The sequence below is a fragment of the Gobio gobio genome (assembly GCF_949357685.1).
Source record: "Gobio gobio genome assembly, chromosome: 7".
Taxonomy (NCBI): domain Eukaryota; kingdom Metazoa; phylum Chordata; class Actinopteri; order Cypriniformes; family Gobionidae; genus Gobio; species Gobio gobio.
The window spans coordinates 45,400,132-45,426,277 of NC_137103.1; the positions used below are offsets into that span (position 1 = coordinate 45,400,132).

General features: G+C 38.6%; 2 protein-coding genes across 2 annotated transcripts in view; one reads left to right on the forward strand and one right to left on the reverse strand.

Moving 5' to 3' along the window:
- tfpia (tissue factor pathway inhibitor a) overlaps nt 1-26,146 on the reverse strand; it is a 1,059,262-nt gene that overhangs the window by 414,173 nt on the left and 618,943 nt on the right. The gene's annotated exons all lie outside the window — the stretch shown is intronic.
- Nucleotides 1-26,146, forward strand: part of spegb (striated muscle enriched protein kinase b) — a 109,277-nt gene that overhangs the window by 81,907 nt on the left and 1,224 nt on the right. The window contains exons 14-41 of the mRNA XM_079822473.1: nt 301-530; nt 672-791; nt 2,678-2,782; nt 4,949-5,155; nt 5,250-5,373; nt 6,461-6,633; nt 6,720-6,832; nt 8,396-8,564; nt 8,939-9,038; nt 11,228-11,428; nt 12,406-12,463; nt 12,702-12,779; nt 12,886-13,058; nt 13,157-13,183; nt 13,305-13,457; nt 13,589-13,631; nt 13,795-13,863; nt 13,954-16,579; nt 16,679-16,828; nt 17,026-17,142; nt 17,686-17,853; nt 19,340-19,462; nt 19,997-20,161; nt 21,209-21,974; nt 23,016-23,255; nt 24,330-24,553; nt 24,825-24,900; nt 25,203-25,352. Of these exons, the coding sequence (XP_079678599.1) occupies nt 301-530; nt 672-791; nt 2,678-2,782; nt 4,949-5,155; nt 5,250-5,373; nt 6,461-6,633; nt 6,720-6,832; nt 8,396-8,564; nt 8,939-9,038; nt 11,228-11,428; nt 12,406-12,463; nt 12,702-12,779; nt 12,886-13,058; nt 13,157-13,183; nt 13,305-13,457; nt 13,589-13,631; nt 13,795-13,863; nt 13,954-16,579; nt 16,679-16,828; nt 17,026-17,142; nt 17,686-17,853; nt 19,340-19,462; nt 19,997-20,161; nt 21,209-21,974; nt 23,016-23,255; nt 24,330-24,553; nt 24,825-24,900; nt 25,203-25,352 (6,948 nt within the window). The remainder of the gene's footprint in view (nt 1-300; nt 531-671; nt 792-2,677; nt 2,783-4,948; nt 5,156-5,249; nt 5,374-6,460; nt 6,634-6,719; nt 6,833-8,395; nt 8,565-8,938; nt 9,039-11,227; nt 11,429-12,405; nt 12,464-12,701; nt 12,780-12,885; nt 13,059-13,156; nt 13,184-13,304; nt 13,458-13,588; nt 13,632-13,794; nt 13,864-13,953; nt 16,580-16,678; nt 16,829-17,025; nt 17,143-17,685; nt 17,854-19,339; nt 19,463-19,996; nt 20,162-21,208; nt 21,975-23,015; nt 23,256-24,329; nt 24,554-24,824; nt 24,901-25,202; nt 25,353-26,146) is intronic.

Genomic DNA, 26,146 nt, shown 5'->3' on the forward strand with positions numbered 1-26,146 from the left:
TTACTCATTCTTATGTTGTTCCAAACCTGTAAGCTGTTATTTTGTCCATGGAACTGTCAATATAAGACTCCAAATAGGACAAAGTACACCATAAAAGCACTATAATGTCATCCATAGGACTTGTGCACCATATTCCAAGTCTTTTAAAACAAAACAATAGCCTTTTCCGAGGATACAAATGGTGCTTTGACAGGTTCAAGTTGACAATTTTCATATTTGGGTGAAGTGTTCCTTTAATCAAATAACTTTTTTGCATTACAATATAATATCTTGTTATGATGATTCTGGTTTGTTTACCAGAGCAAAGCTGGAAAAAATGCCCTCCATTCCTGAGGAGCCCGAGGTGCCTGAGAATGAGGTGGAACGTTTCACCATGCCCGACTTTGTCAAGCCGCTCTATGATCTGGATGTTGTCGAGGGCAGAGAGGCTGTGCTCAGGTGCAAAGTGGCTGGCTTGCCGTACCCGACCATAATCTGGTTTCACAATGGCAAGAGGATTGACAGCACAGAGGACAGAAAAATGACACAGTGTAAGTTTGTTGATGCCATAATTCAATTCTCTTACAGTCTACTGAGCCTTTCCGGAAAGCAGTCCCTATGGAAATGATTGTGTGAGTGGTGGGAATAACAGGAATATAACGTTTTTGTTCTTTTTGTTATCTTTTCTGCAGTCAGAGATGTTCACAGCCTGGTGGTCCGCTCTGTTTGTCACGCTCACGGAGGAGTTTACAAGTGTGTCATATCCAATAAAGTGGGCAAGGCCACATGCTATGCCCATCTTTATGTGACAGGTGAGTTTAATATCTCTGTGGTTTATGCTAGCTATGCATGAATATTTTGAAAAAGAGCAACTTAAAAAGGACTGGAGCACAATTTTTTTTTCACATGCCAATTTATGAACAATTCACACAAAATTAATTGGTCAAATGATGTAAAAAAATGTTGGCTTTTACTATGAATATGTTAGCCTTAAAGGCACAATATGTAAGATTTTTGGATTGAAATATCCAAAAATTGCTAGAACAAAAATTTTGTTGACTTGTGTACTTAAATTATCCCAAATATAAAAAAATAAGCTATTTTAACCAGGACACGGACCATATCCGTGCATCGCCTATCAACTACATGATAGGCATGATAGCTGCGTTACCCTTGATTTCCGAGGTTTTATTTTGTAGAAACCACGGAAACACCAAAGACAATTTCATATATTATGTGTTTTATTAGACAGGTGAGCATGTTTTAACATGTCTAATATCGATCTAGCTTACTGCAGTGTGCAACAAGTGTCTCACAGTAGCCGCCGAGCAAACACACAGAGCAGCATTATAACATAATTTTCAACACACTCAAATAATGTATCTAATATGATAAAACAGCACTGCGTTACCCCACATACTCATGAGTGGAAGAAGTGGAAGTGGCCGTGTGCGGCATAATAAAAGCTCTGCGAAATCCAGGCGTCATCAAGCTAACTTTGAATAAGTGACCTCTAGCGGCAAAAAATTACATATTGTGGCTTTAGGGTTATCTTTAAGCTAGTGTGCTCCAAAACAAAGACATAAGCTTTCAAAACTTACATTCTCTCACTTTCGCCAATATGTATCAACTATTTTGATGACATCATTTTGCACTGCTCATCTGACTTTCTGTCCAATCATATTCTCTCTAAATCTGAAGCGTCCGCCCCCTGAATTATAAATAGACGCTGAAGCTGCAGCTAAAATCGGTCAACTGTTCACACAATGACTATATTCTATATGGTGAATAGCTCATAGTTCAATATAGGGGATAGGGAACGATTCACACAGTGTAAATATGCTTTCCATTGGGAAAGTCTGGTTTCACATTAATGTCACGTGAACGCCTCAGTGGGCACACAGTCTGCTCTGGTCCAGTGACATGAAGATAGCACAGAGCAGATCATATGCGTGAGTTGGCACAGACCACAGAACTTATCGGACTCGGACCCATTTGAGTTCTACGCCAGAATGCTATATTTTAAAGCGATATGGAAGAGATAAGGAGGAGAAATGATTAGACAGACTCAGCATCAGAAACAGCCCTGATGAGTAGAAGAGATAACACCGGTGCCATGCACCAACATAAATTACACACTTTTCATACTACACATCCTCAGCATGATTATGTTCACTGTTTTGCTTTAGCAACAGTTTCATATTAAAACTAAAGGCCACAATTTAATAGATTCCCATTGCTCTGTGGCTGTCATAAGCTGTCAAATGCGGCTTTACCATGCTCAACGCATCTGCCCGAGCTGTTATATAAATGAAAGGCTATTGGTTATTTAAAAAAAAGGGGAGGGTCTGTGCGATATGTCCCACCCTGTCTTCCCGTTTCAGTGGAAATTACGTCAACACTGCACGTTTCAAGGTGCTTCGGTAGGACTTGCATTTGCTGTGCCTACTGCTGATGTGAGTTACTCAGAGGATTAGTTAGACACTCCCGAGTTAGCAGCCAGATTGGCATCAGATAACCACACACATCTTTTCCATATCTGCACGTTCAAAATAACACAACGACCCACATCTCAGGCTGTTTGAAATAATACTGCAATTTATTTTAAGGCTGAAGCATATGCGTACATGTGTGAGAAGTGGCAAGAGATTCCTATGGCACCAAATAAATATTCTGACTGACACGTTTGCTGTTTTAGACATCCTTCCTGACCCACCAGATGGGGCTCCAGTCATTGAGTCCATTACTGGCAAGACCATCACGCTAAGCTGGAAGAAACCCAGAAGACTGGATCCGTCTATTGGTATAATTATGCATGTTATTTATGTATATATTTATTCAGTTTAGAATCTGTTCTTGTACTGTAACTTGTCTCATTTAAAGGTTTGAAGTTCCTCAAAGGAGAATTTTAATTGGGCAGTGGTTGCTCTCCTCTTTTATAGCTGTAGGATAATGTTCTCAGTTAAAGATTCATCTAAATATCCACTGCGTCTCAGATGTTTTTAAAATACTTTAGGGGAAAAATGGAGACTTTTTGACATACAGGAAGAGTACAGAGCTATGCTATGATTTTAGAATAGTTTGGTTGTGAAATAATTTGATGAGAAATGCTCACAAGTTGTTATTCAAGTCTCTGTTTTTTTATTACAGACTTTGGTATCTTGGCAAATTTGTTTGTTTGAGCAGCCTAATAAGGTTCGACCAATAGTGTAAGTTTGGGATGAGTTTGTGACCAATGGAAGAAGGGAGGATTATTATTCTGATTAGCATTTCTTTTTTGTGCCGTTTGTACTGCTTAATCTTATTGTGGTCTTAGAGAAATAGCGATATTAAAAGGGGGGTCTAATGCCATTTCATGCATTCTTCTGACTTATTCACACTGTTAAAGAGTTGGATTCCAATGCTAAACAAGGCCAAAATGTAAAACAGTTGGACGTATGACGGAGTATTTCTGTGCCAAATGCACTCCTTCAGGATTCAAACAAGTTTCTTAAAGTTTTTTCTAGTATGGCCCTGTTTAACGTCATAAAGGGCGGAATTCGTTATATGGGCACTTCTCCCGGAAGAGGGCGTATGCACATCAACTAGAGCAATAGCAAGAGCACGCCCATCATCAACGAGCTTTGTTCGGGTTACGGAAGCCATTGGCAGCGCTGTCATTTGTTTTTAGACCACAAAATCAACAATGTCACTAAAGAAGTGTGTTTTTGGTTGTGAGGGAAAGATAACCTTGTTCATCCTCCCAAATAACCCAGTGTTAAGGAAACCGTGGATGCACCAACGGAGTTCTGCATGTGTGAGTTTGTTCCCAGTCATGAGTCGAAACCGCAGGCGGTGAGTGAAACTGCATCAAATATCTGTGTAATGTTGGCAATCGGCGCGTAAGTAAATATAATATAAACAACACGAATGTATAGTGAATCAAAAGTTATCCAGGGATAATGCCATGATGTGTATTGGTGTGTGTGTGTCATAGGTGTGTGCTCGTGACTCTTTAGCTCCACCCACTGTACGCCTTCACAAGCTCGGCTGTTTTCTGAAAGAATCAGTACAGCATATCTGTCTTTTATAAATATGATAAAACTAAAGACTGTTCGGAGATATGAAAGATGCAGTACTACTCTTTAGGGACTCAAGATTAACATGAGATTGGCTGAAACTATTTGTGTTATGTACCCTTTAAAGGATTAGTTTGAGCATAGGAAATTTCTGTCGGCATTTGTCATTTCAAACCTGTAAGACTTTTTCACACTAATGGAGAAGCTTTAAATGATGTACAACATTTAATGGTAGCTGTTTTCAATGTCATTACAATGAATAGAAACACACTTTCAAAAATGATTCAAAAGCACCATAGAATATAGTGCAAAAGTTCAATTTGTATTATGCTGCTTCATGATTATACTTTGTGTGACAAACAGATGGTATTTGACAACTGTAACTTGACACAATTGTCATTTTTCCAACTATTCCATCAAAGAGATCTCATTTGTTATCTTTATTTCCAAGGGTCACTCTCTGTTGGCATCTTCTCATTACACTAAATGTAGCATAAATATTGATAGAGCAACAGTGTAGTGTAGTGTAGTGACGCTGGCTGGATAACAGCACGGATGGTTTACCTGACCTGCTCTTGTTTCCTTTACACATTTCCAAGTATGGGCACCTGTTTAAATATAGTTTTGCAGCTCTGTATTACAGTAACATTTTATTTATTGCTTTCCAACAGACGTTCTATGTCTTGGTGATGTTGTTGGAAACTATCGCAGATTAATTCTGCATTGACTGTCCAAGCTCTAAAATTTTTGTGTCCTTGTTCCATACTGTCAAACACTGTTTCCTCTCCTTGCGGTGTAATTGAAAAATTGATCGGAATGTTCGATCCTTAAATAATCAGATTTCCTTTTTTGGTTATAGCGTTCAAACATTAGCGTTCAAAAAGATTTATAAAAATGATTTATATTTTCAGATCCTAGCTCCTTGATGTATGCTGTTCAGCAGCAGGCCCTGGGGTCGATCCAGTGGACCATCATTGCCTCTTGCCTGAAACAGACCACCTATACCATCACCAATCTGTCTAAAGGTGTCCGCTACGCCTTCAGGGTGCTATCAATCACCAGCAAGGCCTTTAGCAAGCCGTCGCCTGCTACCGAGCCAGTACAGCTGCTAGATAGAGGTATGCCTCAGCAGACAAGGACAGCCACAGTCAGACGGGTCAATGAGATGTATGAGTTACTGCAGGAGACTGGCTTTTATCTCTCTGTCTGCAGGTCCGTACACCCAGGAGGCTCCTGTAATCATTGACAAGCCGGACATTGTGTATATGGTGGAAAAGCAGCCCTTAAGCATCACAGTCACTCTCAACCATGTCAATGCATCGGTCACATGGAAGAGGTATTTTGCACTTTGATTTGCATTGAATAGTTTTGTAACTGATTTTTTTGCTATGCTAGATAATTATTCACAAATTATGAAACGATAAATACCACATCTAAAGGGATGAATCACTCAAAAATAAAAATTCTGAAAAATCTGGCATCGTTTACTTCACCTGCATGTTGTTTCTTCTGTCAAACATGAAAGGGGATGTTTAGCAGAATGTCCGAGCTGCTCTTTTACATACAAAAAAGTTGATGGGATTATATACTTGCAAGATTTAAAATAGACATAATATTAGAAAATTTGCCTTTCTACTCTTTCAAATCATGATACACAGGAAAGCTACTTTTTTGCATAGGAAAAACTTGCTTAGAATGTCTATGTTAATAATTCTTTGATGCCGTGATTAAAACGGCACCGTTTTTGATTAAGGTTTGTTCTTAAACCCTAAATATTTCATCATTTTTAACTTTATATTTTTTGGAGTAAAGTTAGAAAATCACTGGTATTTCAGGAAATGCATTTTGATTGCACTAAATCAATAATGAAACTTATACTTTTTGTTTTGAATACTTTTTGAATACTTATTAATAACTTATGAAACTGTTGATGAATAAAAAATGTAAAGGGATGAATCAATCATTCATAATTTACTCATTTACTCTTCCTCATGTTGTTTCTTCAATCTAATACAAAAGGAGATATTTAGAAGAATGCCCGAGCTACTCTTTTACATTCATCAAAAGTAGGAATTTAAACTTGCAAGCCTCAAAAATAGGCATAGAATTGCCACAAGAGTAATACATATGTCTTCTATATCTATACAGTACACAAAGCTTAAGACAGCACTGTATTAGTATTCCTTAAATATTTAGATAGGGGTTTGTTCAAAATCTCTAAACCTTAGTATTTCATAGTTTTTTTGCATATTGAATTCTGATTAGTCTTCAATCTTACTCCTATTTGCATACTGAATTCTGATTGGACTTTTTTTTATTGCATCTATTTAATAGCCATATAACCTAAAAACACCATTGCATTTGCAAGACCATGTATATGTAATTGACCTGAATAAGTAGTTATTGTGCCATTATATTTTCAGAGCGGGAGTGACATTGTCTAACAGACCGGGTCTGTTTGAGTTGAGCATGCCTGATGATGACCAGCATACACTGAAGCTGTGCAAGGTAAAGAGCAATGATGCTGGTCAGCTAACTTGCGTCGCCAGCAACAAGTATGGCAGCGACTCCTGCATCCTAACCCTGGAAATGGCAGGTATGTTGTCTCTTTCAGAATACAAACTGTATGAGTATCTATGTTATTGCACATATTTAGAGTCTCATTGATTTCTCTGTCTCTAGTGGCACCAACTTTTGAGTCAATCATGGAAGACCTGGATGTGAATGTAGGCGAGACTCCTCGTTTTGCGGTGGTGGTTGAGGGAAAGCCTGTCCCAGACATCCTTTGGTACAAGGTGTGTGTTTTTGTTATAGTGCATGCCCCATTTCATAGGACATAGTTGTTGAGGATTTATAGTCTGTTAAAAAATATTTTCTTTTAATAAATCAAGATTTGAAGGCAGTGAAAATCTATAATACTCAACAAACTCTCGGTTTGCGAACTAGGCATTTAAATAGCAGCAACAAAAAAACACCCCATTTAAAGTTGACCTATCCTGTCTGTTTTTACAAGATGTAATATAAGTCTTAGGTGTCCTCAGAATGTGTCTGTGAAGTTTCAGTTCAAAACACCCCACAGATAATTTATTTTACCATGCCCAAAATGCCCCTTTTTGGGTGGAAGCAAAAACACATTTTCATGTGTGCATATTTTAAATGCAAATGAACTGTTGCTCATGAATTTTGCATAATGGGTCACCTTTAATTCTAAGAGTCATGGTTTTGGAAAAACGAAATTATAGCTGCTTTTGCTCCAAGGACACTTTTTACATTATAAATATTAAACATTATATATACCGATCAGGTAACACTAACATTATGACCACTGACAGGTGAAGTGAATAACACTGATTATCTCTTCATCACCTGTTAGTGGGTGGGATATATTAGGCAGCAAGTCAACATTTTGTTCTTAAAGTTGATTTAAGAAGAAGTTGTCATTAACTTCTTGAGCAAAGTTAATTTTGAGCAAAATGTTACTTTGACACGTACCTCCTACCTAAGCATTGTTGCAAACCATGTATACGCTTTCATGGAAACGGTATTCCCTGGTGGCTGCGGCCTCTTTCAGCAGGATAATGCGCCCTGCCACAAAGCAAAAATGGTTCAGAAATGGTTTGAGGAGCATAAGGCGTTGACTTGGCCACCCAATCGTGTATCTGTGGGATGTGCTAAACAAACAAGTCCGATCCGTGGAAAACCCATCTCACAACTTACAGGACATAAAGGATCTGCTGCTAACATCTTGGTGCCAGATACCACAGCACACTTTCAGGGGTCTAATGGAGTCCATACCACGACGGGTCAGGGCTGTTTTGGCAGCAAAAGGGGCACCAACACTATGCCAGATCGGTGTATAAAATATAATATTTTATTCTTTTAATGTTATCCATATAGAAATACATTTTACTGAGGGAAACAGGGAGTACTTTGGATTTGTTTTAAAATCCCAAATGTTTGTAAACCAAAAGTTCTTTCTGTTTCATGATGCTCATGCTGTGGTAGATGTTTGTTGTTCTCGTATCAGTTGCAGTCAGTTTAGCTGAAGGTTCAGACTTTCATCCATATCTTGAACTCAAACCTTGTCGGCCTCTTTCCTACCTGCTGATATCTCACTAATGCTGCCTGTCTGATATATCTCCTCCCTGGGAGCTTCATGGCGTCCTGTATATCATGCTAATTTATGCTTTGAATGATACTGTTGGATATTCCATCTCCTGCCTCAGGGCTTTGCCTTCTGTTTAATTCCTCACTATCCTGTTCACCTCAAACCCACACAAATGCATTTCAAATTCAAATCACAACAGTGGGATGGCTGCTTAGTCAATCTTTTCCATTTGTTTTCCTCTGATTTTCAGGGAGACACCCTGCTGTCTGAAAGCAGCCATTTCACATTTGTGTACGATGACAATGAATGTTCTCTAGTGGTGCTTAACACTCAAGCAGATGACTCAGGAGTGTACACCTGCACTGCTAAGAATCTGGCCGGTTCTGTCTCCTGCAAGGCTGAGCTGACCGTCCACACCGGTGAGCACTTCGCATTAATGAAGGAGGTTGTATTTCTAAGCACGTTGATTCACCACCTTACTGTAACCTCATGACCTAACTTGTTGAGATGCAACAAAGTGATAAAGCCATCACAGGGAAAGAGGTCAAATTGATATAGGTGTTTTCCCTGCCCTCCTCCAGTCTCATTGAGCTTCTGAAATGATGAGGATATTTACTTTTGATTTCCATTCAGGATCTTATTTATAAGGATAATTTTTTTTGATGGCAAGGACCCCAAAATATGAGGTTCTTTTTGCAAGTGACCCAACCGTGCATGTGTAGCCTGAGCTTGGCAAATCATTTGACTGGCTTTCAGAAATAATTTTTGTGATTTGTGGACTTTCTGTGTGTAGTCAAAAAGGACAAAGACGACCCGATGGAAGATGAGGCGTCCATCCTAAGAAAGATGCGGAGACTCACTGATTACTATGACGTGCACAAGGAAATTGGGAGGTGAGTCATCCGCTCTGAGCCTCACTTGGACACGCACCATTTATCTCTAATGATTTCCTCTGTCGGCCTAGAAACTCAGAGCCGACTCCATCAACTTTCGCTGATGACAGATCTCAGGACTTCTGACTCATCACCCACGTCTAAGCTTCAATAAAGCTTCAGCCGCAAAAAGGGTTGGCACATTATTAAAAGTACACTTTTGGTCTGGAAGTATGCAATTTCATACTCCACAATCAAAGGATGATTCAGCCACCTCAGAAAAGGCCAAAATACCGTTGAAATTTTTCAGGTTATACAAGTCCTCCCTGCACTTCTTAGTAAGGTTTGTACAGGTTCTGTATTGAGTAGTTTTGCGTAGCCAGACCTTCAGACTGACGGCAGAAGTTCAGGACTCCATAGCAGCTTTTCATTGACCAAGGACCCTCCAGAGGCATCCAATCACAGTTTATTTTGTCCTGCACCATGTTTAGGGGTGTGAAAATGTAATGTTGATGTCCCTACAATAACAGAATGGTGTGTGAAACTCTTAGATGTATTTTAAAGAGTCTATGCCACAAACTTTACATCACATACTTTTGAAAATACAGCATTTAGTTGATCCTGATAAGTGCTCATTGTCACAGATGACACGATGATGTTCTTCTTCCACGAGGTGGACCGTTAAAGAACATTACACGCACATCTTCCGGACATCCTGTAGAATTCAACCATGACTACTTTAAAGCTCCTGAACTGTTTCCAATTTTGTGTGCCATATGCATTAGACGGTCAGCCAATGTTCCATGGGTGTGACGTCTAAGGCTGAGACTATGTATTGAGTAACTACCCAGAATTAATAGGTCAATTTAAAGCGATGTGTTCAATAAAATGGACGTAAACAATATATTAGCTTCTAAATTCAGGGATTTACTCATCTTCCATAGCGTATTTGAATGACTTCCATTTGGGGTTTTCAAAATGTTTATTATATGCTATTAATTAATCAATATATCATGCAATTAAATTGGCAGATCTAGTCATCATACTCCTCAAACCATGTCAGTTTTGATTCAGGGAAGATTTGCATCAATGTGACTTTGAAACTGTTCGCTATAATATGGTCAAAGCCACATTTTAAAGGGAGAGTTATTTGTTTGACATAATGGTACACTGAACGCTCGACTGGGCGGAGAGGAGTGCAGCCTTTGTGACTCTGTATCTCTGCTCTGCATGCTGTCGCTCTTTCTGTGCTTTAATTATAATCTTCATGGCCGACTGCCACTGTTCTATTAAGACCTGCACCCGCTGCAAGCAGACACATGCTACAGTGCTACACACTCTTTTGCAAAACCTAGTGAGCTGTCTGCTCTAAAAGGATGTTAAGGCATCATAGGAGTGCTCTTTGTACACCTTTTGGCTCATTTTGACAACAGATGGTGAACAGAAAATGTTGATAATAAATAATAAAATATATTCTATATAAATAATAGAATATAATATATATGATTTATAAATAGAATATAAATTCTAAATAAATAAAATATTCTGTGTACATACATTACCTTTCAATATTTTTTTAATGTTCTCTTTCAACCAAGACCGCATTCATTTGATCCAAAATACACCAAAACAGTAATATTGTGAAAAATTACTACAATTTAAAATAACTATTTTCTGTATTTTATTCATGTGATTTTCAGCATCATTACTCCAGTCTTCAGTGTCACATGATCCTTCAGAAATAATTCTAATATGCTGATTTGATACTCAAAAAAATATTTTTGTATCATCTTCAAAGTTAAGAACAGTTGTGCTGCTTAATATTGTTGTGGAAACTGGAAATACATTTCTGTCATTGTTTATTAATTTGATGTGTCTGCTGAATAAAAGTATTAATTTCTTTATAAAAAATGATGTATTTTTATGATTAGAATACGGAGTCAAACTCTTTTAGAACTGAAAGTTTTTATACAATTTGTGGCAAAATTTTGTTTAAGTTAACTAAATAAGCATTTATTATATTTGGTATAAACAAATATAAACAAATATAATTTATCAGCAGAAGGGGAAAAAATGAAGTATCACTTGATATTTTCACTGGCTGAATCATGCTATTGCTCAGCTCCTGGAAAGACCATTATTCACTCTTTTCCCAGACAAATGTTCTTATTTTTTGCATGATTTGATGAGACATGTTCTTCTTTTCTTAGAGGGGCGTTCTCATATGTGAAGCGGGTGATCCAGAAGGCAGGAAAGATTGAATATGCAGCCAAGTTTATTTCCGCTCGTGCTAAACGGAAGGCCTCCGCTCTGAGAGAGCTGAACGTCCTGTCTCATCTAGACCATGAGAGGATCCTCTACTTTCATGACGCCTTCGAGAAGAAGAATGCTGTCATCATCATTACAGAGCAGTATCCTTGTTATCATCTCAGAGCTCTCTGAGAGCTCTTATCATCTCTGAGAGGATCACTGGCCTTCAAAGCAAGTTTAAGTTCATTGTAATTTTTTTTTTTTTCATTCAAAGTTTGCCTTGGTTTGCCTACACATGAATAGTGGCCTTCTGCACTGAGAGTTGCTTGCTACAGCTGTTTATGTAATCTGTACCTCATATATTCTTCATATTCGCATCTGCCTTAGTAATATGACTATAATCGTTGCGGTGTGTGTATTGCTTCGGACCACCTGTGCTATGATTGTCACAAACATAATCTTACATAACACATGCATTTACATAGATGCAATCACTCAGTGGAGTCTGAAAGTCTTGAGTGCATTACAATTCTGTTATCAAAATCAAATTTCAACAGCCAACACAGTCTCACTTCCAACTCGTCGCATATTGCCGCTTGGTCAGGACCCCTTTTTGTCCGTTTTTAATGCACAGGGATAAAATTGCCCATCATGTCTGTGTGACCGCAAAGGTTTCTTATTGAAAGCAATGGAGTCTCCTACGCGTAGAGAAATAATGCTAAAGGGGTACTGTACATTAAAAAGTGACGCCAAGGGGTCCTGACCAAGCATCAATATGTGACGAGTTGGGAGTGAGAATGTGTTGCAAAAGCAATTAAAACACATAAGAAATATTTAAGATTCTGCACTATTTCTTGGTCTGCAATGTAAGACTTTTCAGTACAACACTGAACTTAAATTATTATGAATTTAATATAATTTATAATTTAAAAAATAATAATATAATTTATCATTTTAAAAATGTATCAAATGGTATGTAAAATGGAAGTGTTTTCACTAGTGAATATTTGGACCCCACTTTATGTACTATCTCACATCCAGTCTTGCACAATCACACTTGTTGTACACCCATCAGTCACCAATGGTGTAGTCCACAAGCTTTGCCTTATCACTCAGTTGTCTTTAACAATGTGTAAAGATGCCATGAGGAGCTTCTCGAAAGGCTTACAAAGAAATCAACTCTTGTGGAGTCAGAGGTGAGTGAATGAATTTGATCTTTCAAAGTGACCATAAAAGTTTAAAATGTGTGAACAGACTATTCTGTAACAGTTCACATTTGATTTGTCCCGGGCCTTTTATCTTTGCATCCTGTAGTTATCTTGAGGATAAGGAATATATTATTTTATTTCACAGATGAAAGAAGCGTTAGATTTGCTCAGACAGTTTAGGCACACGCGTCACATTGGCCGATATTCTCTGAATTGTTTACTGCAGATCCGATCCAGCGTGAGGCAGCTGTTGGAGGGTCTTAACTATCTTCATCAGCTTGACATACTTCATCTAGACATCAAGGTAAGCATTATGTAATTTGCTGTCATCACCATTTCCTTCTATAAGTAAGCAATAATCACAGTGAGGAACCAATGTGCTGACTAGAATTCTCTGTTTTTCCGCTCAGCCTGATAACATCCTAATGGCAGACCCTACTGGTGATCAGATCCGCATATGTGATTTTGGAAATGCTGTGAAGTTCACGCCTGATGAGGCACAGTACTGCAAATATGGCACTCCAGAATTTGTCGCCCCAGAGATTGTTAACCAGACACCCGTCTCCAAGGCAACGGACATCTGGTAACGCACCTGGTCCCTCCATCACAAAACAGCTCCTCTAAAGTGTCATGAATACATAAGTGTCTTTCTCGCAATTTGACTTTTTTTTCCCCTTACAGGCCTATTGGAGTTCTAACATACTTGTGGTAGGGTTATGTCAATTATCTCTATATTAAAATGTATTTATATAATTATTTATATTTACCTAGAATATTCATAACAAATAGTATCTTCAGTTAGATCTCATCAAAGAACTTTGTTTTGCAGTCTCACTGGAGTTTCTCCTTTTGCTGGAGAAAATGACCGCAGCTCTGTTCTCAACATCAGAAACTATAACGTGGCTTTTGAAGAAAGCATGTTTACCGACCTCTGTCACGAAGCTAAGGGATTCGTCATCAAACTGCTGGTGGCTGATAGATTGTAAGTGGAATCTACAGGGCTTATCTGCTGCACCATGCTCCTGTTGATAATTTATTGTCAAGAAAATTGTTTCCACTGCTAAGAGCACTTTGTGTTAACTGCCAATTTGTTTAATGTTGTCTTATCTGCAGGAGACCCGATACTAATGAATGTCTTCGGCACCCCTGGTTCAAGGTAACAACCGAAACCCATAGCTATCCAAATGTGTTATTTAAATTAGTACAACATATATGCTACTTGAAGTTAATCTAAGTTGCGCACATTTCAGAACCAAATATTTCCTCTCTGTAACAGTTATTTACTTAGTCATTTTCAAATACATATTTCTTTCTTTTAGACCCTGAATAAGGGTAAGAGCATAAGCACAGAGTACCTCAAAAAGTTTTTGTCCAGAAGAAAATGGCAGGTAAGATAATATTAGTGACTTTTTTTCAGCGCTTAGAACATTGTAGATTCTTTCCGTATGTTGTTGTAACAATGTTCACATCTTTTGTAGCGATCTCTTATCAGCTATAAATCTAAGATGGTGATGAGGTCTATACCTGAGTTACTGGATGACTCCTCTAGCCATATTTCCATTGCTGTTCCACGACATCTGAAACAAAGCTCACCACCACCTTCATCATCTTCAGATTCAGATGAAGACATTGATGAGCTGCCTTTTATCCCAATGCCCCTCAACATGGAATTCTCAGGATCTAGAATGTCACTGACTGAAATTGGAGGTGATGATGAAATGACAGGTAGATCGAACGGAAATGCAGAGAGGCCTGCTTCAATTCATCAGAAGTCAGAGCCGATGGAAGTGGAGACGTCAGAGAGAGAGGGTGGAGATGCAGTCGCTAGGGGTAGAGCCAGGAAAAGATCAACGCAAGAAGATGAAAAAGGATCATCTGATGAAGAACCAGCAGAACTATCCAAAAGGACAGAACAGGCCAAGAGACCAATGCGCAGAGGTTCAAGCATGGAGTCAGATGAGCCAGAGGGAGCGCGTCGCAGAGGAGAGTTCCGCAGAGGGAGCTCAGCTGACAGTGCACTACAGCTCCACATCAAACCAGAGGAGGGCACTGAAGAAAGCCCGGCTGATGGAAGTAGAATTCTACAAAAGTCAGTATCTATGGAGATTCCAAGGAGGAGCCCAAGCCCAGGAGCTGCAAAGCTGAGCCAGGAAGACTACGCCCTGAAATTAGAACTGATGAGGCAGAGACTTCTTAGGGGTGGCTCTGTTGACAACAAGATGAGTGGATTAAGAGGCCCATTGCTGGAGACATTAGGTATGGGGGATGAGAAGCGCTATGTGAGGGGGTCTCGCCTAGGTAACCCTCCACTTGTTAGAGCAGCATCCAGTGAGTCACCTAGAGATGACACCCCAAAGACCAAGATACTTCGCAAAAGTGCTTCCTTCAGCCAGGGTGATTCAGAGCCCATGCCCTTGCACAGACGGATTGGGGCACCTCTAGAGATCCCACTGGCACAAATAGAGGAGAGACGGCTGCAGCAAGCTATATCTATGTCTGCTCTTGCAGAGCCAGTCAAGGATTCTCGCCCCGTCACCCCAAAAATGCATACGCCAGAACCAGAGAGACAAGAGAAGGAGAAAATTGAGGAAAAAGAGTCAGCGCTCTACAAGGACAGTAAATCCGAGGAAGTCATGGTTGTGTCAAAGACTAATGCAGATGAAGTCAGAAGTGTTGATCAGAAATCTTGGGAGACTGATGCACAAGAGAAGGGCCAGAGCAAGTTAGAGGAACCCAGTGAAGAGTCTGAAAAGGTTGCTGACATTAAGCAGAAGACCCCCATAGCAGAGGAAACAATCGAAGAAGAGGAAGAAAGAGAGGACAAAGAGCCAGAGAAAGAAACGGAGCCACCTGCTCCAGAGATTGAGGTTAAAGAAGTTGTGGATGATGTAAAGGTATCACCAAAGTCTCCAGAGATCATAATTTCCACCAGCTCAATCATGGTGACCCAAACAGCTGCCCCAGCTCCCAGCCCCCAGAGTGTCGTCTCAACCTATGTGACCCCATCTCTCCCTGCACTTACAGTGCTCCCAGATGGTAGAATGTCTGCATATGCCAGTATCATGCAGACGATCATGGTACCATCAGTCCAGGCATCTAGCCAACCTGATTCTGTTCCAGTCCCCACACCTTCACCAATGTCCACCCCACCATCAGTTCCAGTCTATGCTCCCATTTCTAGACACATCTCTGAACCAACCCTTGTATCAGGTTCTTCATCCAAATCAGATCTTCACCAAACCACTGAACATCCTGCAGTCTTTTCTCGGGTTGCCTCAACAGAACACCCTTCCAAAGAGCCAAGTCCTCCTAAGACTCCCACTCGTGCCTCCCCTAAGCGAGAGCCGTCTCCTGGAAGCAACATCCAGGACCTTGCGTCTGAGGAGGTCTTTGAAGCACGCTTCAAGAAGCGTGAATCCTCTCTCACTCGGAGTCTCAAACGATTCTCATTTCAGAAGACTGAAGAAAAGCCCACCACTGTTGCTCCTGAAACTGCAGAAGAGATGTATCGCCCTGGGCCAACTGGGGCTCCTTTAGAGTTTGTGCCAAGGAGGTTGGAGGAGAAATCTAAATCAGTTCAGGATCTTCGTGAGGCACAGAAGGACCCTGGATTCATGAGGAGACTCTCCATGCGCTTGAAAAGGACCCCATCAGTGGAGAGACAGGAGGAGAAGCTCAAAGAGGAGGAGGCTTCAGCACCCAGACGACGTCTGTCCTGGGCACTGGGACGGAGGGGATCCCAAGAAAAGAAGGAGATTGAAATGGTGAGGTTGGATGGAGGTCCTGAGCCTCCCCCAGAGCCTGAGTCCAAAGCACCTTCGGAGTCACCTATCCTTGCCATGCGCAAGAAGATTGGCAGTACCATGGCAAGCTTATCCACAAGGATTAGGAGCCACTCTGAGGACCGGAAAGATGACAATGAAGGCAAGGTGGAGCTCAAGAGGACACCTATATTCACCAAAATGCGGCGTGCCGCCTCCGAGGGGGGCAGTTTGAAGAGGATGGGTGTCCCACAGAACCAACTGGCTGCCCAGTCAGGGAAAGGGACCTCATCAGAATCTCTCGATTCCATGTCAAGCATCCAATCAGAATCAGCTGTTAAAAGTATGCCAATTTTTTTCTGGTTAATGTTTTCTTATCACATTACATTTTTCATGTTGTTGTAAATTCTCCTGACTTAAAGTCATAATTTCCCTTTCCCAGGTGCAGATATTGAGCGTAGATCACGGTGGGACCGCTGGGGGTTGACGAGGGGAAAAAGGGAAAAGACAATTTCACAACCAGACATCCCAGCTTCCATTGCTAGGGAAAATGGCTCTCTCCGTTCTCGCCAGTACACACGTCTAACATCTGGTATTGCACATATTATTTACGTATTTCACTGTTATGTCTGCACAAAAAGAGACATCTGTTTGATGACTTCCTGCTTTGTCATAAACATTTACATATATCATCAATGAATCAATTATGCATACGGACTTGCTTTGGCACGGCTGTGGGAGATAAATTATAGTGCCTGTCTCACAGATTTTTTTTTTCTCAACAATTAGACTTTCCTCCTGTGTTCCATATCAAATTGAGGGACCACGTTCTCTTGGAAGGAGATCCTGTCACTCTCAGCTGCCTCCCTGCTGGCAGTCCTCACCCACACATCTCATGGATGAAAGGTCTGATTCAAATGATAATATTAGCTTCAATGGGACTAAAGATAATAGAATCTGACCTAAATCGACAAAATGCTTAATAGCTGATTATAAAATAACTTTACAATATTGTAAGTGTATTATCTCACTTCTGTAAAGATTGTGTACACTATCTTAGCTTCATGTTATTGTATCTGTGTAGAAATGGTTTTTTTTTCAGTCTTTCATACTAAAAGATGATTAAATGCATACTGTATATTTCTTGTCTTACTACATACAGTATATATTAAGAAATATACAGTATGCATTTAATCGGTATCTGTGATGTGCAAAACCATGGACTCTACATGCATTAATAGCCCTTGTGCTGAAATAACCAAACTTGTTTATTTTTTGGCTAAATATAGAAGGATCAATGTCACCTCAAAGTAATACCACTGAAGTCAAAGTCTAAAATGTCAACATAAACATTAGAGAACACCAGGTTGTGGCCTTGAGATTATGATTTTGGAAAAAGGAAAAGTTCCCAGCTAACATTTTTTGCTTTTCAACTTTGTGTATTCTCAGATAAGAAGCCACTTGAGATTGACCCAAGGATGAACTTGATATCCTGCCCCGATGGGAGACAGCTGCTGATGATAATGAAGACCACCAAGAAAGATGCAGGCCTTTATGAATGTGTGGCTTCGAACACACTGGCCTCTGTCACCAGCTCATGCGTTGTGTCCCTTGCTCGTAAGTTCAAGACAAGAAATGGACAAAGAAGCAAATGTGTAAATGAAAGCCCAAATGATTTGGGAAGGAGAATAGATGAGTAAGTGAGAAATAGATTGAGAAAATAAAATAGAAAAAGAAAAGTGCCAAGTTAGGGACGCACTCAGACTTATCTCAGGCTATATTACATTTTTTTACATTTATGAATTTATTCAAAGCAGCTTAATGTTCTGCTGGGGAAAGTGTTAGTATATAAATTGCAGCAGTGTTTAATACATCATAAAAAGAATGATTATCAATATATTAGTCAAACTTAGTTGAACTTATAATACTGAAAATGTCTGACGGTTATACATGCATCAGTTTTTACACATTGCATAAACATTGTCTTAGTGAAGTTGCCTCATATCTCTTATTGAATATAAATGATATCCAGTCAGGAAAGCTCTGTCACTGTGAAAACCCCTTAAGGTGGGAATAAGAAGAGAAGTGCCACAATGCAACGTTCCAGGATTTCTCAGAAAAGTAAAGGCTAGAACAGAGATGAAATAGGGACATAGTGAAAGAACAGTTTAATTTATTTTTTAAGAGTTATTGCATAGCTCACAGCTAGACTCAGGAAGCAGCTCTTTTAGCCTTGAGAACAGAAATGCCATTGGCTTTCTTCGTGAGCAGGCTAATGCACTGCTTATCAATGTGCAAAGCCATTTTCTACTAACAGCAGGCCATAAATTATTCAGTACTTTTTGTGCTTCAGAGCTGATTAATATGGAAAGTTGACTTGCTAGCAGAGGTGCAAAAATCATGTAGTTGCCTCAACTGGCATTGTTTTTTTAGTGTATAGTGCCTGAAATGTGGCTACTATAATAATATCCCATTTTCCGCATGGTTCCCACGATCAAGGAAATGTGGGAAATTTCTATAGCTTCTATAAACTTGCTCTAAAATCAGTAATACACACCTACCGTTCAAAGGTTTGGGGTCTGTAAAATCTTTAAAATGTCCTTAAAGAAGTCTCTTATGTTCACCAAGGCTGCATTTATTTGGTCAAAGCAGTGAAAACCGTAATATTGTAAAATAATATTAATAGAAAATAACTGATTTCTATTTTAATATTTTAAAATGTAATTTATTACTGCGAAGCTGGATTTTCTACAGTGTCACATGATTCTTAAGAAATCAATATTTCTAATATGCTAATTTGAAGAAACAAGAAACATTTCTTATTATTATCAATGTTGACAACAGATGTGCTGCTTAATTGTGGAAACCATAATACATCTTTTTTTCAGGATTCTTTGATTACAAGTTCAAAACAGCATTTTTATTAATATATTTACTGTCACTTTTGATCAATTTAATATGTGCTTGCTGAATAAAAGTACTACAAAAAGTATTTGCTGACCACAAACTTTTGAATGGTAGTGTTTTGACTTGTAGTGTATTTGTCAAGATTGATCAACCAAATAAGAATTTATTGTAGTAAAACTTGAATATTGTTCTGTAGGTCTGCCTAATAGTCCTGGGACCCCTGAGGTTCCTCAGAAATATAAAAACACCGCCCTGGTTGTGTGGAGACCCTCAGACACAACGGCACCATGCACCTACTCTCTGGAGAGGAAGACAGAGGGTTAGTGGACATTATTCATCTTGCTTTGATTGACGATTTAGAGTGGGATTTGTAAACTACAGTATACTGTTGATAATATTCTCAGCTGCATTCTCTGCTATTTTAAATGCAAAAAGTTAATACAAGTAGAATGCGCTTTTATGAAGTTATTTCACTTAAGGGCTTATTTAGTAAGATTATACACTTGTTGTGTTTGTTTGCTTGGTTTTATTGTATTTATATTATATATGTATTTTTGTCATTTAATTTTTGCCATGAAAATAGCTTTAGATGCTGACATTGCATTAAATAAAACAATCTGTATCTGTAAATGCAAAAAGTTTCATAATGCTAATATTGTTTTGCGCCACTCTTAAAATCCACCCTCCATCTTGATTTTCCCAAATTAGTAAAATGTTCTTACTATTAGTTTAGTTCATTTATAAATAAATAAAAAAAATGGTGGAGAATGTGGAGGAAAGACAGTTATCATTTCCTTCTACTGCCCTCTTTTGGAAAGGATGGGTATTGCAACCAATTCTTATTTTCCTATAGGTGAGACCAACTGGCTGATAGTGGCCACAGGTGTGGCTGACTGTTACTACAACGTGATGGACCTTCCAACTGGTGCTGTATACAGGTTCAGAGTTGCCTGTGTGAACAAGGCTGGCCAGGGACCTTACAGCAACTTGTCTCAAAAAGTGGTCCTGGACTCAACAGGTGCACAAATGTTTTGTCTAGATCAGTGATTTTCAACTGTTTCATGCTGTCAGCAGCTTATAATTATAATAATAATATTCTTTTCAACTGAACCCATCAATGTATTCAATGTACCATTCAATGTATTTTGGGTCATATTTTGTTTGACCTTAAAACAAAAAAAGATAGACATGTCACAATAACTGCCAAATTTGTCTAGCTTCTTCCACATGAAAATGAATTTGAACCAAAATATTGTAGTTTGATTGAATGGCTGGCTTTGATATCAACAACGAAATGTTTTCTTCTCCTATTTAAATGATAATATAACATTATGGCCCGGTGTCACAAACAGGGCTTAGGCTAAGCTATGTTTTGGCATTAGTTAAATTAGGACATTTAAGTAACTTTTATAAACGTGCCCTAGAAAAAAAAAACATTACTGGTGTGCATCTTAAGACAAAACAATGACAGTGATATATTTTAAGATATGTTTCTTTCCGTTAAAACAACTCAAACATGCATTTTAGTCTAGGACTAGCTTAAGCCTTGTCTGTGAAATTGGGAGTATATACACTACTGTTCAAAAGTTTAGGGTCAGAAGGAATTTTTGTTTGATTTTAAAGGAATTAATAATCAGAAAGGATGCATTAAATTGATTGAAATTGACAGTGAAGACTTTTACATGGTTATAAAAAAAGAAGTTTATATTCATCAAAGATTCCTGAAACAAATATCATGGTTTCCACATAAACAGCATTGAGCGTATTATTCGAGCATCAAATCAGCATATGATTTCTGAAGGATCATGTGACACTGAAGACGGGACTAATGGCTGCTAAAAATTAAGCTTTATTGTGAAATATATTAAAATAGAAATTGTAACACTATATTACTGTTTCACTGTGTTTTTGATCAAATAAGTGTCACCTTGGTGAGCATAAAGAGACTTCTTTCAAAAACATCAAAAAAACTTTGAACTGCACAGTAGTGTATTATAATATCCTTTTTAATGAAACTTATGCATCTATGCATCTTCGTTATTCAAATTCAATGTTTTTTCCTCAGCACCTCAAAAGTCCAGTGGAACAGTTGTTGTCAAAACGCTTTCGTCAGCTCCGGCTCCGGCACCAGCAGTAGTAACATCTACCATGTCTTTACCTGCAATGAAGCCTGCTGCAGTAAAACAGGCTGCTGCACCACCGACTACTTCAGCGCCCTCTACAGCCCAACCGGTAAAGCCTGTCTCTCCTCCTGCGTCAGCTACTACACCTTCCCCTGCTGCCCTTCCCCAGAGTCATCGTCCTGTGCCTGATATCCGAACTCCATCTTCTGGTACTCCTACTCCTGCCAAAGCTAAGACCACTCTCAACATCACTGTGGCCAAACCCTCCCCTGCAGCTCAACCTCCTCCTGCCAAACCCTCACCGCCCGTCGTTCTGCCCAAACCTCCGACTCCCATCAATGTGGTGTCCCCCCCATCTCAAACTCCTCCAATGTCCCCACCTCCACTACTGTCCCCTCCGCCTGCTATCGGCAAGCCCATCTCCTCAGTGCCTATGTATGTCCCGACCACCACCACAGCACATGGGACCCCAGTCACCCCAAACACACCTTCTCCTGCCCTGTCACCGCCAGTGGTGTTAGTTACAAGTCTGAGTCCCGTAGGGGAGGGTACTGGCACACCCAATCGTTTGACCCCAAGTGGAAGAGCCACTCCATCTGGACGCATCACTCCTACAGGGCGCAGGACCCCTATAGGAAAACCTGGAGACTTGACCCTAAGGCAGGGCGTCCCCCAGAAACCGTACACATTCATGGATGAGAAAGCAAGGTAAAGTTCAATGACTGATCACTTTTATATTACCTTAAGTATCACAAAATAGCTTTTTATAGCTATTTATCAAACAAACATTGAATAATAAAATCAAAACAACATATAATACAAATGTAGCTCCATATGATAAGTAATCCCACTGATAGAATAACGTGATCAACGCTTCACTAGAATACAATTTTAATAATTGGCTACTATCATGTATATAAGCTTTTGATGTAACGGCCGTTCTCATGTTTTGGCGTCGTTGATTGTTTCTGTTCAGTGTTTTCACACATGCATATTTTATTATTTTAATTATTTTTTTATTTTTTTTCTGGCTTAGTGAGATAAGACATTACCAAAGGAGCAATAAAATAAAATGTACACTTAATAGTTAACTGCTTCATATTTAGCATTCATCATGTATCATGTAAATCTGCTTTTGATGTAATTGTTTTTTTAAGTTTTGGAGTTAAGTGTTCATTTTATTAATTATATATTGACACAGATGCGCACACACACACACACACACACACATATATATATATTATGTAAAAAACTTTTAGGTTAGGATGCGATTAATCGCGATTAATATGTGTATATGTATGTGTGTGTATGGATGGATAGATAGATGGATGGATGGATGGATGGATGGATGGATGGATGGATGGATGGATGGATGGATGGATGGATGGATGGATGGATGGATGGATGGATGGATGGATGGATGGATGGATGGATGGATGGATGGATGGATGGATGGATGGATGGATGGATGGATGGATGGATAGATAGATAGATAGATAGATAGATAGATAGATAGATAGATAGATAGATAGATAGATAGATAGATAGATAGATAGATAGATAGATAGATAGATAGATAGATAGATAGATAGATAGATAGATAGATAGATAGATAGATAGATAGATAGATTTTACAGCACTAAAATATACATACAAGTGCTGTCAAATCGATTAATCGCAATTTTAATACAAATAAATAAATATAGCTGACCTTGACAGCCATTGATAATCATGCATTTTCTTCACCAGAGGTCGTTTTGGTGTGATCAGAGAGTGTCGGGAAAACGCCACCGGTAACCTGTACATGGCCAAGATTGTGCCGTATGAGCCTGAGAGCAAGCAGACCGTGTTACAGGAGTATGACATACTCAAGTCCCTCCACCACGAGAAGGTCATGGCTCTGCATGAGGCCTACGTCACCCCACGCTACCTGGTGCTCATCTCTGAGTGTTGCTCAGGGAAAGAGCTGCTCTATAGTCTGATTGACAGGTCAGAGACTTCATGTTTTGCATTGTGTGCTACTACACAAACACTTGACTTGATGGTGTATGGGGTAGTTGTACGGTGATTGTGAACAGAGCTATAAAAATAATGCTGAAAAATTATAACTGATTCCAAGTATTGGATAAATTAAAAGCCAAAAATATACTTTGATTTAAAGGATTACCGTAGTTCACTTCAGAATGTCCTGATAATTAACGCACCTCGATGGCATGACTTTCTTTTTTTAGTCAAAAAGAACTTAGGGTTTTTGAGGAAAACATTCCAGGATTTTTCTCCATATAGTGGACTTGAATGGGGGGGACTCCATATAGTGGACTCAAATTGCAGTTTCAATGCAGCTTCAAAGGGCTCTACACAATCCCATCCGAGGAATAAGGGTCTTATCTAACAAAATGACGGGTCAAAAAAAAAAAGAAAAAAGTATATACTTTTTAACCACAAATGTTTGTCTTTTTGCTGCGCCATGTATTACGTAATCAGGTCACTTGTGACGTAAACCAAAGTACCGATCAAGTGTTTACAAAGCAAACGTGCAAAGACGAAATCAAACGCCCTTCACAAAAAAAGGTAAAACAACGATGTTAGACAATTTTAAAGTTGGAGGAGAAAATTAGATGGCGTTTATCGCCCTAATACGGTACTTCCGCCCTTTCCAACCTGATTACATAATACGTGGTGCATCGCAGAGCAGCGCTAGACAAACATTTGTTGTTAAAAAGTTTATACATTTGATATTTTTTAGAAAAGGACCAATTGTTTGGCTAGATAAGACCCTTATTCCTCAGCTGAGATCTTGTCGAGCCCTTTGGAGCTGCATTGAAACTGCAATTTGGACCTTCAACCCATTGTAAATCCTGGAATGTTTTCCTCAAAAACCTTCAATTCTTTTCGACTGAAGAAAGAAAGACGTGAACATCTTGGATGATGTGGGGGTGAATAAATTATCAGGAAATTTTAATTGTGAAGTGAACTAATCCTTTAACCAAAACTATTTATTTAATGAATGAAAGTTAATGTATATCTCTGATTGTGAAACTCTCTGTTTATGTCCCTTCCTAGGTTCCGATACTCAGAGGATGACGTGGTGGCATATGTCGTACAGATACTTCAGGGTCTGGACTATCTGCACAGCCGGAGAATCCTGCATCTGGATATCAAACCAGAGAATATCATTGTCACTTACATGAATGTGGTTAAGATAATTGATTTTGGTAGTGCACAGAACTTCAATCCACTGTTCCTGAAGCAGTTCAGCCCACCCATTGGAACACTGGATTATATGTGTAAGACAAAATTTTTGCACATATTGATTCATATATTGCAATGTTTTCTCACTAATATTAAAAAAAAAAAAATCTGAGAGTCACTAGCTAACCACTACTTCTCTAACAACCACTGTCAAAGTCATGTTACAAACGTCAACACGCATTACTTTATTTATTTGCATCATATCTGTCATATTTCAAATATTGTATGGTAGTTCTTTGTTAGGTATTCCTATGGTATCCCATTCCTTCTAATGTGTTTTTTTTTTACTCTGCATATTACTGAAAGCCCCTGAGATGTTGAAAGGAGATGTGGTGGGTCCACCAGCTGACATCTGGAGCATTGGCATATTGACTTATATCATGTGAGTGCTGTCCACTGCAACTCTGTCTTTGAAGTAAACAAAGTCCATTTTGATTTTATGTTGACTTTAAATGTCCAGTTTTGCTGTGTAGTGCTTTTCTATGTTACCTGCAATTTAGTTCGCAATCTTATGTCAGCGAAAGCATTTGAATCATTACACTTTGTGTTTTGTCTCATGCGAGTCGTCTTCACATTCCAGAAGCTCTCTGGAGCTAGTGAGCTGTCAGTGTCTGTGATTATGTTTGATATGAATGCTATTCTAGTGTGTAACTTGAAGCTTTTGTCATGCTGTACACCATTCAGGCTCAGTGGGAGACTGCCGTTTACAGAGAATGACCCTGTTGAGACCGAGGCCAGAATCCAGGCAGCCAAGTTTGACCTCAGTAAGCTCTACCAAAATGTGTCCCAAAGTGCCTCTCTGTTCCTCAAAAAGATCCTGTGCAGCTACCCTTGGTGAGTAAAACGGTGCATTTAAAAAATCATCTGGGCTGTGTGTGTAAATCTCAAGAAACCTGTTAAGACCATGACTGAGTCATATTTCACCCAAAATCAAAAGGAAAACATTGTATTGTGCTTATTGAAATTAGGCCTTTTTTAGGACCATTAAGTGACATTAAATGCATAACAATTAAACAAATTTTTCTCCGCAATTCTAATTACTGTAATTTATATAGATTTTTATAAAAATATGTTTATATCATCTTATGTTTTTAATGAATAAAGTAAAACATTATTTTAACAGTAAGTGAGGATCTAATTAGAATCACCATTGAGAATCATTGAGACTTATACATTTTTAATTATTTTAATATTAATTTATGAATATACATACACAATTTAATATACATATGTATTTAATATACAATATATATTTAATATTAAGATTTTAATAAAAACTATCACTGTATAATTTATTGAATAAAGGTTAAGAATATTGAAGAATATTTTTAAAATGATTACATTTAAAATTATTTTAATATTTTGTGTGTGTGTGTGTGTATATATATATGTGTGTATATATGTGTGTGTATATATATATTAAAATGATTTTTAAAAATAGGTACTCATTGCTGTTGTAAAATGCCAAAACAAATCAAATTTTGAATGCACAAAAATATACATTATTTAAGTATTTATATATTAATATTTATATATATATATTATTATATTTTTTTATTTTTTTTGCATTATAATTGTTGGTTTAAATTTAAATGTTTAAATTTTTTTGCAATTCTGTTTGGTTTGAT